The sequence below is a fragment of the Strix aluco genome, chromosome 28 (assembly GCF_031877795.1).
Source record: "Strix aluco isolate bStrAlu1 chromosome 28, bStrAlu1.hap1, whole genome shotgun sequence".
Classification (NCBI taxonomy): Eukaryota; Metazoa; Chordata; class Aves; order Strigiformes; family Strigidae; genus Strix; species Strix aluco.
The window spans coordinates 3,780,145-3,800,669 of record NC_133958.1 but is presented as its reverse complement, the minus strand read 5'-3'; the positions used below and the strand labels follow the sequence as shown (position 1 = coordinate 3,800,669).

General features: G+C 39.8%; 1 protein-coding gene across 1 annotated transcript; it reads left to right on the top strand.

Annotated features, from left to right (window-relative positions):
- The first annotated feature begins 5,709 nt into the window (after positions 1 to 5,709).
- Positions 5,710 to 20,159, top strand: BNIP3L (BCL2 interacting protein 3 like). The gene is made up of 6 exons (XM_074808336.1): positions 5,710 to 5,902; positions 11,296 to 11,482; positions 13,223 to 13,295; positions 15,101 to 15,204; positions 15,972 to 16,121; positions 17,367 to 20,159. The coding sequence occupies exons 1-6, from the start codon at positions 5,818 to 5,820 to the stop codon at positions 17,413 to 17,415; spliced, it is 648 nt and encodes a 215-aa protein (XP_074664437.1). The 5' UTR covers positions 5,710 to 5,817; the 3' UTR covers positions 17,416 to 20,159.
- The last annotated feature ends 366 nt before the right edge of the window (positions 20,160 to 20,525 follow it).

Below are 20,525 nucleotides of genomic sequence, written 5' to 3'. Positions count from 1 at the left end.
AGATAATTAACGACGCTGCATTCTGAGATGCTCTATTTTCTGTATTTTATTGCTATCAGTAACTGAGTGGAAATGTGGTTTTACCATGCAAGTGTTTCTTCTGGCTTTTGGCTTTGCAAAGTTATTGCACTTACAGAAATGTTAAATGGTGCAACGATCAGAAAATGCGTGGAGTACAGAAGCTGCATGAAATAAATGTTCATAGTTATTTGAGAGATTTAAACTCTTCAGCAAATAAGGCTTATCCAAAGATTAACTAGATATCGATGCTTTATAAGGCTCATGAGTTTTTACCTCCAGATATTTTTGCTAATTGTGCTTTTTAGGTTTACTCTTCCTTCACGGAAATGTTCAGAATGAAGTGTAAAGTCGTAGCGAACTTACCTTGACTGGGAGAATTTTCACTTTTCAGTTACTTATATTTAAATTATTTCTGTGGCTTAGTTATAGGTAGTTACTATAATGCCTCTATTTGATCAACTAAGATACTGTTTCTGCTGTAAAATTATGGCTGGGTTAGAGGTTGTTAACAAGACTACAATTGCAATCATACTTTTAATTTCTTTAAGTCCTTGTGCAGTGGTTTGAAAATGTAAAAAATTCTAATATTTATCAATCTGGTTCTCTTAAATACAGTATTTGTCTTGTAACATGCATGCCTGACCATGAGCCTTTGTAAGGATTTTACCTTTTTTTTTCACCTGTTAGCCTTGTAAAAAAATTTAACTGCCCCAGGGACAGCAACTGTTTTCCAATGGGTGAATAAACTAGTAGGCCCTACTCCTACTTACATAGCATGTGACTAATTTTACTCAAATGACTATACTTGCTAATAGTTAAGGAAACAACTTGAGTAACGTTAATCATGTGTATAGGTGTTCCCAGGATCAGGGCCAAGGTTTATTCTTTATCTTGTCGCAAGGGCAAAGAGGTAATTAGACGCTTCTCTTGCATCAGAGCTGGTACAATTCATCTCCATTTTGCAAAGAACGGCGTAGGTGGAATGACTGCTATTTTGGGAAGATTGAGGGTCGTGGTATTAAGACTGCTGCTCTTGTGTGTATCTGTATCCCGAAGGATGCACTGAACGCCTCAAAAGTTGCTTAGCACAGAGACAAAAGGAGGTGAGGATGTGAAGACGACATGGGACTGAACAGGTAGATCTCACACAGAACACAGTGCAGCCTTCTAGCAATACTACATTCAAGTGAAACTGCCTCTCGGACCTCAGCTGTGCGTGTTGGGATGGAATCCGGGGTTTTGAAGCTAGACTTGGGAAAGATTTTTGGTTTTGTCAGTAGCGGTTGATCCCTGGCATGTCACCTGAGGTTTAATTTATCCTCACCAAAACCAGCTACTGACTTTGGTGTCATTACTATCCAACCAGATAATTCTCTAAGCACACTGTCCATTGACATATGCTGTAAATCTTATATTTTATTAATAAAAGTATGCATAGAATACATTTTGTCAGGTTGCTTTTTATCCTCTTCCCTGTCCCTCTCACTTTCTCTATTCCCAGGTATTTCTAAATGACTGATCTCTCCCCTGCTGCTTGTTGAACAGCACCCTGTTCTGCTAGCTTATGTTGTGATTTCTGGGCCTTGCCCTCGACAGCGTGCCAGGCAGGGGGGTGTGGGGGTAACTGCAGGTTACAGGTACAGAAAATCAGCCGCTCGGTTCCAGCAGCCTCTTCCAATGCCCAGTGAAACCAGTACAAATTCTCAGTCCTTGAATACCAGACTAGATACAGAAAAGGAGTTCTGTTTCCTAGCGTCCTGTCTGGAAGCCAGTGGTGCTACCTAAATGCTGACAACTACCACTTAAGTGGTTAGTATCTGCAAAACTGCAACCATGCTCTGAACCACAGGGATGCTGTTGCCAACTAACGCTCAGTGTAAGTTCGTTATCTGCCTGGTGCAATGCTGAGGTGTAGGCAAGTTCGGTGGTTGAAGTCCATTTCCCTCCCAAGAAGTGTCTGCTGCCTTGAGAACGTGCTGAATGTGCAGCAACACTCCTACTGTTCTCTTCAGGCAGGACTGTACCTTCTAGGCCAACATTTATTATTTAAATACTTATTTTATTCTCAGCTGAACTGGAGAAAGCTCACTGCTAATAAGCAGAAACCTGTACTTTTCCTCCTCTTGGAGAGGGGCTGCTGGATGATGTACTAGTATTTTTGTGGTTTTTTTTTTTTTTTTTACTGGCGTGTCTGGAATTGGTTGTTCTTAGGCATGACACAGCTAGGATGTAATTTCCTGAGCCCTGATCTTCAGCTCCTCATCTCGGGCTGTAGAGAAGGTGCAGAGCCTCCCAATTCACAGCATACACTTCGACTTCAATCAAACAGATGTTTCCTTTTGCCCTTTCCCATGTAATCAGCTGCTGTAAATGGAAGCATTGGCGTATTGAATTGGGGTGGAGAGAGGGATGCTGGATGTGAGGTTGCTGTGTAATGACTATTGGTGTCTTGAGTGATTTGTTTATGTTTGCTCTTGGCAAACATCTTATTTAACACGGTATAGAAAGGTTTGGGCTTACAAAAATGAGTGGCGGAAGAAAGCGATAACAGTGGCTGGAATAAAACCAGAGTTTCTTTCTACTGTGATACAGCTGAGAGACTAAGAAGCAGCATAAATTAAATTTCTCTACACAATCTAGCCTTGAATGTTAAGAATCTCAACCTTTTGCAAACAATTCACCTGTTGTCTTTCACAAGAAAACGGCACTCACGTTTTTTTCTGAGGCGCTCTCACTAGGTGCTCTCCACTAGGAGGCAAAATGTTACCGATGAGGTGGGTGCTTCAAAAGCAGAGGGATCGAGGGTAGATGGGGCAATGATCCTTCGAAGTCATCCACAAGGACTGATTAATGGTTGCTAAATAGAAAATACAAGGAAATATAAGAAAATATACAAGAAAAGCATTCCAGTACACGTCATCACTACCTCCAGCATAAAGAAACCAGCCGAGGCGTGCAGGGAAAAAACTGCCTTTGTGTTTGCTGTATGCTGGGGTGACATCCATTTTAGCAACAGGTTAGCAATTTTTTTCCAGATTTGGGGCATAGAAGTACACAGTGAAGAAAATGAAAGTAATTGCAGCATGTTTAAAACTAGGCAATTCTTTACTTAAATTGTTTAGAACATCTTGGAGCTGTGAGAATAAACCAGTGGGATTAGCTTGACTCAGCTCTTTGAGATAAATGAGGTGGCTTGTTAACTCATTTGATTTCAAACAACTTAAAGGCTTTTTATAACTTTCTAGAAAACCCTTTTTATTGGATTTCAATACAAAAGGCCTTTCCCAGGAGTTTACGGACATTGTTTCTCCTCTATTAACATGTGGTTTTCTGTCCCTCCAACCTTGCTATTGTCATAGCATTTTCCATCCAGGGATTCAAATTACTTTACAAACATTAATTACATCATTCAACTGCCTTAAGGAACCTGTGTAGTGGTTAGAGCACTGGGCTGAAAGTCAGGACTTGTGAATGCTATTTCTGGCTCTGCATTGACTCACTCTATAATCTTCATCAATTTATTTCTGACTCAGAAATGCTAATAGTCCCACTTTACTGATAAATATTCATGCCACAAGTATTATGGCAAATGCTTCCTGAATGATGGAGATGACAAATACTCATGATGCTCGCCTGTGATTGCTGGGGTTGCAAAGGAGGACAGGGTTACCTAGGCAGGTTTTCTATTCAAAATCTTAAGTAGCTCATTGTTCCGATTCCAATCTAGAATGTATCTGCGGCCCTTCTATCTGTAAACAGCTGTTTTGTTAAATTATTTAAATTACTGCTTTCTTTTTACTACATGTAGCTAATTCTATTCCAGTAATATCCCAGAGACACCCAGATTTTCCCCAAGATTAGACATTCGGTACAGTCATGCAGACTATGCAGGCAGTTTGGTGAGAAAGGTCAGCATTACGAAAGGCGGATTTCAAATGTCCACACTTCGGTGTTTGGATGCTTGTCAACACAGCACAGACAAATAGAAGATGAAAAACATTTGAAACCAGTGTTCTAGTATGGGATGATTGTGACAGTTGTACATACGGGCTTTTTCTCTAGCTTGAGTTCTGACACAAACAAACAAAGGGATTTCTTTGCACATGTAATGGGGAGATAATGAAAGAACACTAACGGAAATGTATCTGCATGACTTGGGTCTCTGATGATATTACTGTTACTGAACTCCTGCTGTGGGTACAGTAATGTAAAAAACCACAATTTACATTCTCGTGGCTGCTGATGGGCAGAGTTTATGATCTAAAAGACTCCTTTACTACTGTTGGGAAGCAAAATGCTTATATACATGTGTGTGTGTGTGAGATGGGACTTAAGTTACAAAGTTTCACCCCAAAGATTCTAGGCCTCAAAATAAACCTTGAAGTTTAAGTGATGTCAAATGGAATGAAGTTGGTGAAGATGATTTCTCAAGCTGTGAAGACAAATAATCATCTGTGAGGAAGCTGGTCTCGCTGGTTCTTTTTGTTAGAGAATGTGAGTGAAAAAAGATTAGAAACAGAAGAAACCTAGTAAAGGTTCTGCTAAGTGTCATACCTAGTATCTATGAAAAGTCGCTTATTTTCAAGATAAAAGTGACAGCCTTGAAATTAATAATTTAGAAGAACCCTATTTTCTATATATGTTAATTTAATGAAAGTGAAGAATGGGTAATCGGTACAGAAGCTACTCATGACTGAAGAAATCTCAGCAGGGTAGGTAGATGTTTGCATCTGTATCTCACTGCATTTGAAAGTCTCTTCTGTGGAAATCCAGCGTTACTGCCATGTGCATAAATAGCCTGAGGTTGCCTCTTCATTTTCATATTGAAAGGAAACTGTGGCGCATACTAATAATTTCACTTTTTGTAGCCACGCTTTTGCATCCCAGTTTAAAAAAAGTCCAATTCTGTTACACAGATGCCATCTTTTCTGTCTTAACTGCCATAATAATTAAAAAACCTGCCACGCATGAGGTTGGTTTGTCTGCCAAACACTGTAACTTCAGATGGGTATTACTCTAAATCTTAGAAAACATTAGTTCTTTCAGAGTGTCTTAACTACATTTTATGGACCTCCTACTTGGCTTAAAATTATCTGAGGCAAAACGAAGACTGATGAGAGGGGAAAGAAGTGTTTGGAGCCTTGTACCATTGTGCCATGCAGGTTTGACACGTTACCTCACACCCGTCGTGCACAGGGAAGAGGATTTGCTGCAACGTCTCATGTGGAAACATGTCCGAGCCAGAGGCCTGATGGGCACTGCGATAGGGGCTTAACGACACAGAGCTCTGAAGACTGATCTCATCCTCCATGGAAGCGGAACAGGATCCACGGGCTGGGGAAGGGCTGGAGGCCTTGGGGCTCTGCCTCCGGCCACGGTGAGGGAACGCCATCAGCTGTCTCTCCTGAAGAACCGTGATGGCCGATGGCTCCAGCGATCTGCGGGGGAAGGCCGGGCCCCGCCGGCCCGCGTTCCCCGGTGACCCGCGGCGGTGGGAGCCGGCACGGCGCAGGCCTCGCCGCGCTCCCGCGCCTTTCCCCTCAGGGCCCGCCCGCCCCCCGCGCACGCGCGGCAGCGGCGGCGGGACGTGCGCAAGCCCGGGGAGCGCCATGGTGCGCCGCACGCGCCCCGCGGCCGGCGGCGCCTGCGCAGCGGCGGAGGGCGGGAGCGGCGCGGCCCGCGCCTGCGCAGTGCGAGGAGGCGGGGTGGCCGGGCCCGGAGCGGAGTCCAGGTTTGTTGTTGTTGTCCCAGCCCCAGCGGCTCCTCAGTCGCCTCAGCCGCCGCTCCTGCGCCGCCATGTCCAGCCCTCAGGAGCCGCCGCAGCATAACAACAACAACAACCCGCCGGCTGAGGGGACGCACACCGAGCCGGGCCTCAACAGTGAGTGCGGCCGCCGGTAGCGACGGGAAACGAACGCGAATGGGGCGGGGGGGGGGGGGGCGCTGTGGGGGCTGCCCTGGGGGCCGCGACCCCCTTCTCCCCTTCCCCGGGCCGCGATTGGCGGAGGACGGGGCGCGTGAGCCGCCGGGGGCCAATCGGCGGGGCCGCCGGGGGGGCCTGTGAGGAAGAGGCGGATGGTGAGGCCTGAGGGGGCCCGGGGTGGGGGGGGGCAGCGCCTCAGCGGGGGCTGCCTGACGGGGAGCGGGGTGGGAAGAGGGATGGCGGCGTGTCCGCAGAGCCCGGGGCGCTGGGGCAGCGGGAGCCGCTGGATGCGGGGCTGGGAAAGCGGAGGGGGCTGTGCGGAGGGGGGGCTGCGCGCCAAAATGGGGTGAGCGCTCGGGGTGCTGTGGGGAGGGCGATGGCCGGTGGGTTTCGGGGCCGGGCTGCTCCTCACGGGAGCGCGGGCGGCTGAGGCGGCGGCCGGCGGGGCTGAGGTGAATGGGCTACGGGGAGCGCAGCCGGAGGAACGAGCTAGCGCCGTGGCTCGGTGCGAGCCGAGGAGAGCAGGAGCAGGTTTGTTTCGTGGTTAAACTGAGTTTATTCGGTGGCTGGTATTAACAGCTAAGATGGGGATACAGCAGGGTAGGGGGAGGAGCGTGACTGTGGGAATGAGTTTATTCAGTGGCTGAGTCAATACCACTGACGTGAGCTATTTTCCTCTATATCCGGCATCTATGTCAGCTGCTCTGCTGCATCCTTTTGTTCCTAGGATAACACTAGTAAGGCACATTGGTGGTTTTTGATGTAGGCTCTCGTACTTACTTGGCAGATGCTTTTCTCTCGTTTTAAACAGCTACTTCAACGTGTCACTTCATTTGTTTGTAATTGTTGAGGATACTACTGTTGAAGAGGTGAATAAATGGCATTAATGATTAACTGTTACCTTCGTGGTTTACAATGAAGTTAAACCGACCACGAAAAATATTGGTTGGTTGATCCCCTCTAACTCAATGGGAATTGTATTAAAGAAGAATAAGCTATGCCCATTTCATAATACTGCTATTGTGTTATGGTAACACGACATCTTGTGATAACGGTAGCAGTTTACAGCAGTGTCCACCTGAGTCAAATAGGTATTTTAGCAAAGTATTCAACGCTGGTAGCGTACTTCAATAACAATTGTGCTGTCTTAAAGTTGCAACATGCCTAGTGCCTAATTCGATGCTTACTTTAGAAATCGCATCTTGGATGCTTCTATATTTTAAGATTTCCTTTTTGTTTTCTGTTAATATGTTAACTTAGTCTCTGGGACGCGTTAATCTGCTGTAAAATAGGAGCAACAAGAGATGAGTGCGCTGTAAGCCTGTGCTGGATCTGCCCACGTAGATCTTATTGCTGGATCAGCGTGTAAAGGCTTAGCAAAATCAATGTGATTACTGAAGGTGGTGAGCACAAGGTATGAGAGGAAATGTTTGATAGTCTGTGCCCCGTGAACAAAACAAATGCAACCAATCAGCTCCATGTAGGCTTAGTGCTGCTTTCAGATGTTCAGCTGCTCCACAATGCTTTGGTGTTATAGGTACATTTTCTGCCATTATATAAGCTTTTCAGTGAACCTTTTCAGGCTAATGAGCTTAGACACTTATTCATTTTGTTCTGTATGTCATTTGTGCATGTTTAGGGCCTTTCATTCAGAGATCCCTTAGCACTTGAATCGAAGGTCAGAAGACCTGGGAATAAAACTAGTAACTGAACTTAGGCTTTGTTGGGTTCACAAAAAAAGGCTTGCTTGCTCTGGGAATTCTAGATGCTTCCTATATTTTAATTATTATAAAGCTCTGTTACATATTGACAAAAAGAAGAAATCCTACCTTAGGCAGGAACCAATCCAGCTCTGTCATGGAAAATCTGCTTAATAATTACCATTATGGGAATCTGAACAGCTTTCTTTTCTTCTATCTCTTTTTATCTTTTTTTTTTTTCCTTTGGTTAATGGTGTACTTCTATTTCTTAGTTTATTCAAGTTGACCATGGCTCAGATTTCTTGTGGGCTGCTAGTCTGGAGTATTTTTGTATATATAAAATGTATATAATTTATATATTGTCCTTGATCTCCCACCCACCCAAGTGAAATCACAGAGTGAATAAACACAGTGAGACCCCCTCTTCCCCCACATGTTTAGCTACTGCTGTTTAAGCAGTCCACCAGTTATGGAAAAACATGTCATTAAAGTCAGTGTATATCAATTCATAGTGAAATAATTAGTCTTAAAGCATGGCTAAAATTCAATTTTGGAGAAAAATAACATTCATATAAACAGTTGTGGCTTGTTGTTTTTTCTCCCCAAAGTGTGTGTTATGTGATTTGTGAAGGGAGGAGAATTCTACTATATTTCTAAATTCTACCACTCTTAATTCTACCATATTTCCCATTTTACTGTCAAGTAGAAATATGCTAAAATTAAGAGTTCTCACTCATGTGGGTGATTAATGTAACTTCCTTTGTTTTGAAGAAAGCTTGGGGCAAAAAGCACTCCCTATTACTTGGGCAGTTTATTCTCAAAATATATTCCTGTGCATCTTTTTAAAGAAGCAGAGACTGATGTCCTTCTAATCAGTCTTTGAAACTACTAGGGCTCTTTGGCTCCCTCTCCCAAACCGGTTGTGACTGCCAGTGGGAGTATGTAGCATGTTCTAGCTTGATGTCAGATTACGCTTCCTTGAACATATTTTGACTCATTAAAAGTGAGGTCAGATGGAGAACGTGCTGCTTGCCATGTAAACTACTGTTCGACTTGTTGGGACTCTTTACTCACCGTTTAATTTGGGTGTTCTTCCTAGTATGGCCACGACACATTTTAGATAAACGGCAAGTTTTGTCAGTTCAGGAGAAATGTTAATAAAGATTTTATTTGTGCGTAATCTGAAGTGCCATGGGGGTGTGTTTAGTAGCTGTGTACTAGAGCAACCAGTTCTGATCATCTTCCGCTGGGCTTTGCTTTGCCTGTGCTTGGTGTCAGAGGAAGACATCCCCTTGCACCTTTGCCCTCTGTTCTTTTCACATTGTTTGTCACTCACAGCTGATTTTATAATAGATGTTCTTGCAGATCCCGAGCGTTATAATTCTCCCAGTAGATGCTCTCTACTCCTGATGGTTGTTGGGAAAGGTGTAGCTTTCTGGCCTAACTGTCTTCTAACTGCAGTTGCCACGTGCTTTTCTGCAGGTGTGGCCTCTTGCTGTGAGGGTGTTGCTACACAGCAAATCTACCTTCCTGATGTAGTTCTTACAACGTGGCCTTTTTTATTGTGAAATTTAGACACCAGCAACCATCAGAAATCTGAAGTAATACAGTCTCTGTGTCTCAGGCTGACTAGTCTGAGCAAAGGCTGCCTTTTCCCAGTTAACACCTCATTATCTGTAAAACCTAGTGTGTAGTACAGAGTTGGTGTACACTGTGTGATTGTGCTCAAGAGCTCTGTGCACACCCTACATTCCTTGTTTGTGAATACAGCTTGGGGAAACCAGACTCTAAACCACCAGGACTCTTACGAGTATGATGCTTCCATGGTCATCAGTATAATGGTGTAGTTAATAATCGGTACTAAGGATAAACTCAGTTTCAGCTTCACAAAATCAAGTTGAGCATAGGTGAGTGAGTTACAACATGCATCCCTTCCTGTGTCACTGATACAGTTCCCAGAGCCAAAACTTTGCTATAAAAAGTAAGTGCAGACACTCTTAAGGTGTATTTCAGAAGTGAAGAAATCAGTGTTAAAATTTAGAACCTGTACAAATAATGTTTAAAAAGTAGTTTTAGCTTTTTTGTATTTTTATCTTTAGGCTTTCTTTTCTATCTTGAATATTTTTACCTCAGTGGTGAAGATGTCAAGTCTTTAAAAAATAAAAAATCAACCAAACACAAACCCCTTGAAAGCACTCACCTTGAGATGGCATAAATTAAATTACACAGGAGTTGTGATGACATAATATACATGTGTGAAATCATTATCTGACCGATAATGGGAAATAATGTTGCATCGAAACAGTATGCTTTTGACAAATTGGAGATCTTTCCCTCCATGATCATGGCTAATAAAGTGGCTGTACAGTCAAATGATTCTTGTTGTATGCCTTAATGAGAAGGTAGGAGTTGCAATTGGATAGGGAATGTATCTAAATACTTGGAACAGATAGAATAGACTTTACTGCTCTGTCTTTACCCCTCAGGACATTACATGGTATGTTTATGAATTCAGAATATTTCCAAAACCTGTTTGTTTCCAGTTGTTTCCAATTGAAACATGTCACTAATGAACATACCGGGTTTGCATTTAGTTAATCTGCACATCAAATACAAGCGAAGACATTTAAAGCAAAAATAAAAATTCTTGACCTAACTACAGAGTATATGAACTTTTTAGCAGATGCTTTTAGCATTCATGATATGCTCTTGGTATTTTGTCAAACCTCAGTGCACACAGGGATAATCCTGTAGGTATAACTACAAGGAAAAAAAAGGAAAAAAACTTTAAATCTCAACTTGTAGGCTATACAGCCTTCCCTGGCTAAGGAGAGAAAAAAAAAAGGGAGGGAGGGAGGGGCTAAAGTGATGGCATTGAATTTATTAACTGTTATTACATGTGAGAACTCTGGATTTCTCTTTTATTTTGGCTTATTAGCAGTGACATCTTTTAATCTAACTGCAATGAGATGTACGTTAGGATGGTACTTCAGCTGGGTAAGGAAACCTAATGCCAGCCTCCAGCTTCTGGGGTTTGAACTGTGGTACGAGGCGCTAAGGGTATGGTAGGACAGGAGAGGTGACAGTGAATGGGAGATGTTTGTTAGATGGCCGGGGCAAAGGAAGTCAAATGAGGCCTGAGAATGGCAGCCTGCCTGATGTATCTAAAAATTAGGGTTTGATTCGGGGCCTGTGGAAGTAGAGGGAAGAAGGAGAATATAGAATTGGAGATGGGGGTGTTGTACAGTAAAGGGCTGGGGATGAAAATTTTGTTTCAAAAAGGAATGTGGAAGCAGAACAGGGAAGCAGGTGACTAGTGTAATCGAGTGATACGTAGATAATTGAAGCTTCAAACTGCAGAGAAACGTGGCCTATTAAAGTATTAATAGTTGAGGAGAGAGGGGACATTTTATTTGACTAGCTCCGTAGGTAGGTAGCAACAAAACATAACTTTTTAGGGGTGTTTTTGTTGACGAAAGAGGAAGAAACATGTCAGTCTTGTCTACAGTGCGTGTTTATGAGCTTTCTCCCAGCAGCAGTGTATGTTATCTGAATTCACCATATTCATACTTTTTTTCTGTGTGTAATTGATAAACTTAAGATGGTTTAGTTCCACTGCTTTAATGAAATGACATCTGCCTGACCCAACAGGTTCCTGGGTGGAGTTACAGATGAACGGCAATGGCAATAGCAATGATAATGGCAATGGGAAAAACGGAGGTCTGGAACACGTCCCGTCGTCATCCTCCATCCACAATGGAGACATGGAGAAAATTCTCCTGGATGCCCAGCATGAATCAGGACAGAGCAGTTCAAGAGGTAGTTCCCACTGTGACAGGTGAGGAAATGTTTGCAGTCCTGCATGCAAATTATTGCAGTTTTTATCCTGTAGGTGCTAGTGGAGGGGTAAAGCTTTTTCTCAGGCTTAAGTTTGTCATGCTGCAGTATTTGGAGTACTTGCTGGCTCGTGGTAACTGGCTACCAAATAATACATCTGACTTGAAAAATGCATCGTTGCTACAGAAAGCTAAGGAATCCAGGAGTGGGAAAGTCACATCAACACCACAGTTGAATTTCACATTGTCGTAAATCACATATGGTATAAAAATATCTTAATTTTACTGACTCAATAATAATGTTATGTACATGTGCTTTATATTTAGTCAAGCATAATAAAATATATCACTGGACTTAACAGAAAAAAAAATTCTCAGAATTTGTACTCCTTGCTTTTAGTATTCTACTTTTTTTCCTTGCGAAGGCAAAATATTTCTTACCTAATAATACAACCCTTCGAGGCACAAGTGAGCATTAGGATATTCTTACGTGTTCATTACACCTTTTTTCTAGGAAGTTTTGGGGCAGTTTTGGAAATCCTTGAGCGCTTTCTATATATAATTTTAGCTGTCCTTCTGCTCATGCCTCCTTTGGTTTTCCTGGGTGAATGCTGTCTAACTGTCATGTCTACTGCGGAGCTTATATAAGTGGCTGATCAGATATAAAAGCTATTTAAAATTAGTTAGGCCTGATTTAATTACTGGATGTAATAGACTGAAAATAATCCATACGAGCATTTCAAATAGAGTGGTTACGTTTATAGAAAATAAAGTTTATTACATCTATGTTGCTAAGAAACTAGCTATCAGTAGTTTAGTACTTTCCAGTCCAAGCAGGAGTGTTTGCTAAATGATGGTTGTATAGTCTTACTAGCATAGGAATTTTTTAATCATTACCCACGTTTTAAGTGAATGAAGACAGATTCCGCTCTTTTTCTTCAACTTTAATTTTCCACTTGTTAACTGTTTGACAATTCTTTTCCCCTTTTGACAGTTGAAGTAACATACAAGAAAGGGGAGGTACTTTGGTATTTTTGTATTCTTTTCTAAAAGTTCTAAACAGTAAGTTGCTCTTAAATGTGGTGTTTTGGGTTCTATGTGGGTATTTCTAAAATACACCTTTTTCACGAAAGCTTTAGTCAGGTTAAAGATACGCACTTAGTGTTCTAATGAGAGGCCTGCATTGGTGCATCATACAGCATTTGTACTGTTCCTGACTTAAATTCTCCAGTGTTTCCTTGGTTGAGGTGCGATAGTTGATTAATTTCTCAAGTAGATTGCCAAATTTCTAACCCTCAAAATGAGACTAACGAGGGGAATGCCTATTCTTGCTGAACATTAAAAGGTGTTTTGATGTGTGATGTTTCTGCTTGTAATGATACAAAAAGAGCTATAATTCACAGTATTGGCAGTGGTATCTAAAAGGAAGAAGAGATCTACATCTTTTGTGTAGCAGTTGAAGTTTTGGGCAATGCTTTCTTTGCTTCAGTGGAAGGATGGTCAACCCTGGTGAGAAAGGTAGGATTGTAAATGGTGAAAAAAAACCAGAAAAGATGAGGGGTTTTGGAAGACTTTCTAATGCTGATATTTGTGATCTGAAAGGTCGTGTAGTCTGTAACGCATCTGAGTAGTGTGCAGAAGTGCATGTGGAAATGATTCAGCTGAGATGCTATTTGCACTGATTCTCTGGGTGACAGGGTGTAGTATGACAAAATGACATAATGAAATCAATTTTTCTTTAGCCCTTCACCTCAAGAAGATGGACAGATAACTTTTGATGTGGAAATGCACACAAGTAAAGACAGTAGTTCTCAGGTATTTTCTTCATTAACCTTTAAAATACATTAACTTTTTAAAAAAAATATTTTAAAGTTGTGGATATTGTATATAGTTCATATATTTATGTAGATCATTATTGGGAGTATTTGAGGGGTAGAGCAAGCTCTTTGTCATGTCAGAAGATCTAAAATGTTATGTATTTTATGGGTCAAAAAAATGCATTAAACTACTGCTTTCTAGTGATTCTTTTTTTTTTTTCATTCTGAGACGGTAAACTTGGCTGTTAGCTGCAGTACAAGCAAATAATTATGTAAACCTTATTTATTCAAAACTCAGAGGTGTCCCATAGTCATTTGGGTAAGGCTGTTTACTTGTCTTGTACTTTGTTCTTGCAGGCTTTTACTCAATCTTTTTTATTAGAACTTTATATAGTACCTGCCTGTAAATAGGTATAATAAGTAATTTTTGTGCACTCAAGCTTATGTCAGTTTAACTAAACTATCTTTTCTTTTAAGGGGTTGTTTTCAGAATAAAATTTTATTAAATTAAAACACATCCCAGAATAATTATTTTTAACAACAAGGCAGGGTACTTTGTTTAGGCTTACGTTCTGTATTAACTGAAATTTGACTTGCAGAGATGAATAGTTTAGGAGTGAGGGGAGAGATGAGGCTCCATCTGTTAACTCTGAGAACTGCCCTGTTTAGTAGCAGTCATGTTATTGTTTAACACTGCTTGCAGTGTGTGTGTCAAACTTGTTTTGTTTTTGAAATGTTTATATTTCTGCATAAGATTTCAGGGTGTTCAGTTTATTGCTCTACAGATAGTCAGCTCACATGATAGTGAGTAATCTCCATAATACAAACTGAGAGGAGACTAATGCTGAACTCTTAGTTTGATCATTTAATAGAATTTGCTGTCTTCAGCAGTATAAATAAAAAACATTCCTGGAAGAATGAAACCTTGCATTTAATTTTGTCAAAGACCTGGCCGAACAGTAGGACTGCTGCAGCTCTGCCCTATAGAGCCAGAACGAGCTGAAGTTGTTGGTCAGGTCTGCCATCTCACTTTTGTGACTATCATATTTGATTACTTCTGGTTTTGGTATGGTTCCTACTTTAATCTTTGTAAGTAGTTTATCTTATTTTACTAAGGGTCACTCAGGAAATTTTTTTTAATCATAAGGAAGAGTTTGTACCAAAGTCAGTGGCGTTCTCTAGTCTTCCTAATTTATTTTTTTTCCTATATGGTAACATTAGCATCTAATGATGTAATGTTAAATCATTGGATCAAGACAATTGTAGTGCTGCTTGCCTCCCCCTACTGCATCGGGGACCTACCCAGTAGAAGCTGCTAGTTGCAAGTACCGTAAATTTTAAATGACTAATAAGACCTTTAAAAAAGTCAAAGTACTGGTTTTGAAACCTTTTTATTTGGCTGTCTTTCCATGCTTTAGCCACGTTCTGTATGCTTTAAGTTGAATGCCACCAACTTAAAGGTTTTGCCATTTGTAAAAACTTGGTTTAGTATTTTTTTGCATAATGCTGGTTTACATTTAGGATTAAAATAATCTTTTTTTTTTTTTTCTTTAAAAAAACCCAAACAAACAACTTGCAATGATGTGGAAGTCCTGGATATAGTAATAAAATTTGTGGTATACTGACTTCTTCAGATCCTCCTGTTGGCATAATACAATCTCTTCTAAATAATCAGGAGTCCAAGAACACTTGCTGGTTTATCAGGTGTCACTATTTGGTGCTTATCATTTTGCCACTGTTGTTGCTCTTGATTTAACACCATAAGGATGAGTGTTATAAGGCTTGTCCCATGTATATTTTCAGTCTGAAGAAGAAGCAGTAGAAGGAGAGAAAGAGTTGGAAGTCTTGAAGAAAAGTGCTGACTGGGTGTCAGACTGGTCAAGTAGGCCTGAAAACATTCCTCCCAAGTGAGTTAAACTTTTTTTTTAAACGAATATTCTTTTATGTGAAGGAGAGAAGAATCATAAGTCACAATTGCATGGAACTTATTCTGGCTCTCCAAGTAAGATCATCTTAGAAAAAGATAGATTTGTATGAAAATCTCATTAGCAACAGAATTACCTTTTTATTGAAAGTAATACAAATCCACAGCAAGCTGATTACAAGGTTTCTTGACAAAATTATAATTCTTGGGAGAGCTGGGTACTTGGAGCTGGGATTCATGGGATTTAGTTTTGGCTTATTGAATGGAATAGTGTTGAGCAAGTCTCTTAAATTCTCTGTACCTTTTTTTCTTTCTATGTAAAATATGTAATGTTCATCCACGGAAGGGGAAACGTTGAGATCCTTGAATGCAAAGCATTTTTATTAAAATAGAAGATGCTGTCTAAATCTGGCAGACTTCTGTATCTCTGTTTGGAACAAAAAATGAGGCTCTTGCTAACAAATCACATCCTGAAATTCCCTCTCTCGGACCTACCTCTCTCTTCAGCTACTGCTCCCTTTGTCTCTATACTGTCTGTGTAAGTGGTCTCTCCACAATACCTCCTATTATTCTCTTTGATTCCTTACTGTGTGTAAGGGATCTCTTGCTTTGATCTCTAGCTCTTTGTACTTTAAAAAAAAAATGTTCCTACAGAGATCTGTGCATTTGTGTGTGGAAAAGAAAAAAAAAAAAAAACCAAAAAAAACCAAACTTGTTGAATTTTTTTCCCCCCTCCCCCTCTTCTTTCAGGGAATTTCATTTCAGACATCCTAAACGTTCAGTGTCTTTAAGTATGAGAAAAAGTGGAGCAATGAAAAAAGGTGGCATTTTCTCTGCAGAATTTCTTAAGGTTTTCATTCCATCTCTGTTCATATCTCATGTTTTGGCTTTGGGACTAGGGTAAGTATTAACCTAATTCTCACTACAACTTTTGCATCTGGCTTTGCTTTTCCACTTGTCTGTCAGGTACCTGCTGAAAAGGGCTTTATCTAGAATAACTAGAGTATTGTTGCACCTTGCTCAAGATAGACTTGGTGCACTTTTCAAAATGCAGGAAAACTTTGCAGCAATTGAAACTTTGCAGCCATTAATATGCTTTATTTCTAGAATAGATCAAGTTTCTTATATTGGAAATGCATGGTTTATTATGAATTTGCAAATAACCTTTGAAGTTATAACATGTGCCGTTTGATTATCCACACCTGCTTAAATGCTTCAGGTTATAATGTAGGGAAAGTAAGAACAGAATAGGTGGAAAACTGCTGTAACTTTTACTAACCATTTCAAAAACACATTGTACAAATAATGATGCTGGAGTTCTGTGTGTATGGCACATACTCTGTAATTTTCAGTGTCTAATGCTGCAGTTGTGTGGTATTACTGAGTCAAGGTTTGAATACTTAAAGAAAGATACATGAAATACTGGACGTGTCCTGCAAGATCAGCTACAGCTCTGCTCAGCAATATTTTCATTGCCTGCGTAATCCAACATAATCGTTCATCTTGCTTAAGTCTTTATGTTTATCCATCTTACGTTCTTCAGTGATGGGGACAAAGACACGTACTCAAAATATGTTCTTATTAAGCTTCCCCCGTGTTTCTGAGGGTGTAGTTCAAGTGCTCTTTAAATTCTTGTAAACTATCAAATAAATTAGGAGGATAGAATTTACTGTAAGATGTTTGTACTGTAGCAAAGTCTGTCTTTCTGCGATGAATTAAACCTTGCCTGGATTTGTTAGAGGTAAGCGTTTGCGTAGATCCTCAATGCTCAGTGTTTTAAACCCTCCTTTTATAGGCAGTGCTTCCTTTGTTTTACCGTAATAATCTGTGAGTGTTGCTTGGCTGTTCAAGAGCCCCCGTGTCAGGTACTCTACAAACAACACACAAACTTTTGGACTGGGGTTTTCAAATGAGCTACGGACTGGAGGGAACCCACTTTTACTGAACATTGATAGCATCGGTCCTTCTAGGCTCATCTGAAAATCTCGCTCTTTAAGTAATGTTATAGAAGAGAAGTGAAGTCCTTGGAAGAATCTCATCAGACATATTTGAAAGACAAATTAGAATAGCTGAGTGTGTAAGGACTGTTTGGAAAGTGGGAAGTATTTCTGTGAAATACGATATGCCTTATACTTTTTATTTCAGCATCTACATTGGAAAACGACTGACCACACCTTCAGCCAGCACTTATTGAAAGATGGAGTGCAAAACCTGGGAATCCACGTGACCTGTGAAGGTGTTACTGTCTCATTTAGTACATTTGACTTGAGACCATTTTAAGCATGACCCTGACTTCACCCTTTCCTTACATATCCAGGTTTTCGCTAACTCTGGAATTCAGTATTGTGTTGGAACTCTGTTGAGGTGTTTCGCTATCCACATTCTTTCCCTCTCTCCTCCCATTCCCCTGCCTCTTGGCCTGCAAGACACGTCAGAGTTGCTGAACGGAGTTTACAACTGTCTATATGTTGCAAGGGCTTCTCTCAATGCAAAATGCCACCAGCAAGTTTTAATTTTTTCAGTGATGCTGTTGCCTCCTTAGTGCAACCTGACTTAAATTGCAGTTGTGCATGGTATAACTGTTGACTGTATTATGGTGATAAAATTAACAGTCTCTTCAGAAGAAAATTATTGATTAGAGTGAAAATGAATTTTGTGAAATAAACTAAGAAATCACTGGCAATAAAAAAGAGTTTAAATCAGCTTTTGGGGGAATTGGCCCCTTGTATTGGCTAACACCATTTGATTTGCAGGAGGCAAAGACTGCATAAATTTTAAAGCAGGATAACTAAATCCATCAGCATATTTTAATATTAGGTAATTGTTGTAATCTTGTCTTTTCTATGAAGTCAGCTCCTTATTCCTTGTAGGAAAACCTGTCCGATGCCTAGAAAATGTTAGAAAAATCGCATTGTTTGCATGTGAAGAAGCTTTTCTTTTCCTTACCTGTTTTCTTAAGGGAAAATTTTAAATGTGAAATTTTCCTTTTAAAAGTAGTTTTAAATTAAGGAAAAACCCAACAGCAGTAGGTGTAGTTAGACTCTGTATAAAAGGATATGATTCTGTTTGTTGTGGAACCATTTACAATTATGATGATATGGCAGTTTCAGAAAGTAAAGCGTTTGACTTATCTTTAAGGGGGACAATCTTGCAGGTGCGTAAGGATTCAGAAGTTGTAACGCTCTGAAATGTCTTCTGCAAATGAGTTTTCAATATTCCTATCTCTCATTGTTTACTGTACAATCTCCTTTTGGGGATACATGGAATCTGAAAGTCACTCGTGATGTCTCATGTTAGATAGACTTCTCACTAATGTTGTTGAACTTTTATCTTAGGGAACATTAAGCCTTGTCCTCCTTCAGTGACACTTCTTTTCAAAATGTGAAGCTTTAGTACCAAATTGTTACAAAGCATTGGGACAGTCATGTCCTTAAATAGATTTTATTGGATTTCAGAACATGTAGCATGACTCTGAAGGATAGAATACTCTTTTTTTATATATATATGAATATATAAAAAAAATATGATATAGACTTTAATACTAAGTATTTAGGGAACCAATGCTAATTTTAAGACTAGCAAAAATCTCATTTAAATAAAAACTTTAGTAGGCTGACTTGTAGAAAGTAATAAGAAAATATAGTCAGCCAGTTTGGAGAGAACAGCTACCTATAATTGTTTGCTTGCATCAGACTTTATAAAGTTGATTATTTGATATAGCAGTGATCGCTTGAAACAGTTGATGCATAGAAGCTAAATCCCAACTGAGATTTGGTTTTAAAAGAACTTAGCTCCCAGGAAGTAAAAAAAGTTAGGTATAAATCCACTGCTAAACTGTATTTATTTTTATTCTCTACTTCTGAATGCTGTTAGAGAATGCTTTCAGGGTGAAAGGGCAGTCTAACAAAAAAATTCTCTTGAAATCATCTGCTTTTTTTCTTTTAGCTGTGAATACTAGTGGCACTTGAGTTGCCTACAGCTGCATATTTGTTTCAAGCGTGGATATTGGGTTTCACCCAAAGGTGGGGGAGGTTTAAGGGGAAGTGGTGAAGGGTGTTTTAGATAGTATCAAGTACATCATTTTACAGTCCTAAAAACTGAGGGATGGGAGAAAGGCTGAAACACTTTTCAGTTCTAATTACAGCACCTTGTTTTGTATGGAAATTGGAGTAGTGGAAAAATAGATTTTTTTTTTTTTTTTTTATTAAGTAGGGAGTACTTTTTTAAAAAAAAAATTTACCCCTTTCTAAATTAAAAGGTAATTCTTCTTCAGAATATCTGATAAATAATATTACAAGCTTGTGGTTAGAGCATCAACACAGCTTACAATATTTGAAGGAGCCGTGAAGTAAAAATTGTGAAAACTATAAATGAGGAATGGATACATGATCACTATAACACTTGCTATGATACAATGCAGTATTTATTGATACCCTACTATAAGCTTTGGATGAAAGTCTACAACTTCTAGTTTTACAGTGAACAGAAACAGATTGTTGTATAATTTGAAAAGGGGTTTCAACTATTGATAGTTGAAGTTTTGTTAAGATAAATGTTGTTTAAAAAGCTTTATACCTGTTTACAGTTTTGGAAAAAAAAAATGCAGGCTTCATTTTTCTTACATTCAGTGAAAACTGGCCTAGAATATTTGTAAATAGATCAAGAAAAAAATGCATAAACTCGCACATTAAAAATGCAGCAGGCTAACTTAACTGCAGCAAATGCATATTTACTTACTGTTTTAAAAAGTGAAAGCTGAAGATTGTTAGAAATTCAAATTTTTTAATTGACATTTGTTGAAATATTGGAGTTAACTGAGCCAAAGTGATTATGCATTCTTCATAAATTAGTTAGCACTTTGTAACATTATATACAGTTTACAGTACATGTATAAGTTGTAGCTTATAAACATTTTGTGCCATTAAAGCTCTCACAAAACTGGTTGTCTGAAATTACTTCATGCTGCGCCTTTTCTTGCTTCTGGTTTTTTTGGTTGTTTTTTTTTTTTACAGGACTGCTTTGTATAATGTTTCATGAAACTATTGTGTTCTGGGTTATGAACATTGAAGCTGCTGTTTACAGACTGGAATAATTTTTCGAAAGGTTGCTTGGGTTTTGGGGTTTTTTTGGTGACTTGGGATCATCCGCTTCTTTTCCTGAAGCACTTAATAAAAATATTTCCACTGTCAGCATTGTATACCTGCGCCAAGTCCTCCAGCATCTTGTCAAGGAAAACTTTTAAAGCAAAATAATGTAGTGACCTATGAAATGTAAAGTAGAATTGATGAGATTTTGTATGATTGG

Excerpts from the sequence above, each read along its gene's own strand:
- BNIP3L (XM_074808336.1), top strand. The coding sequence starts at position 5,818 with ATGTCCAGCCCTCAGGAGCCGCCGCAGCATAACAACAACAACAACCCG. Across the intron at positions 11,483-13,222 it reads GGTAGTTCCCACTGTGACAG|CCCTTCACCTCAAGAAGATG; the intron begins GTGAGGAAATGT and ends ATTTTTCTTTAG. Across the intron at positions 13,296-15,100 it reads GTAAAGACAGTAGTTCTCAG|TCTGAAGAAGAAGCAGTAGA; the intron begins GTATTTTCTTCA and ends GTATATTTTCAG.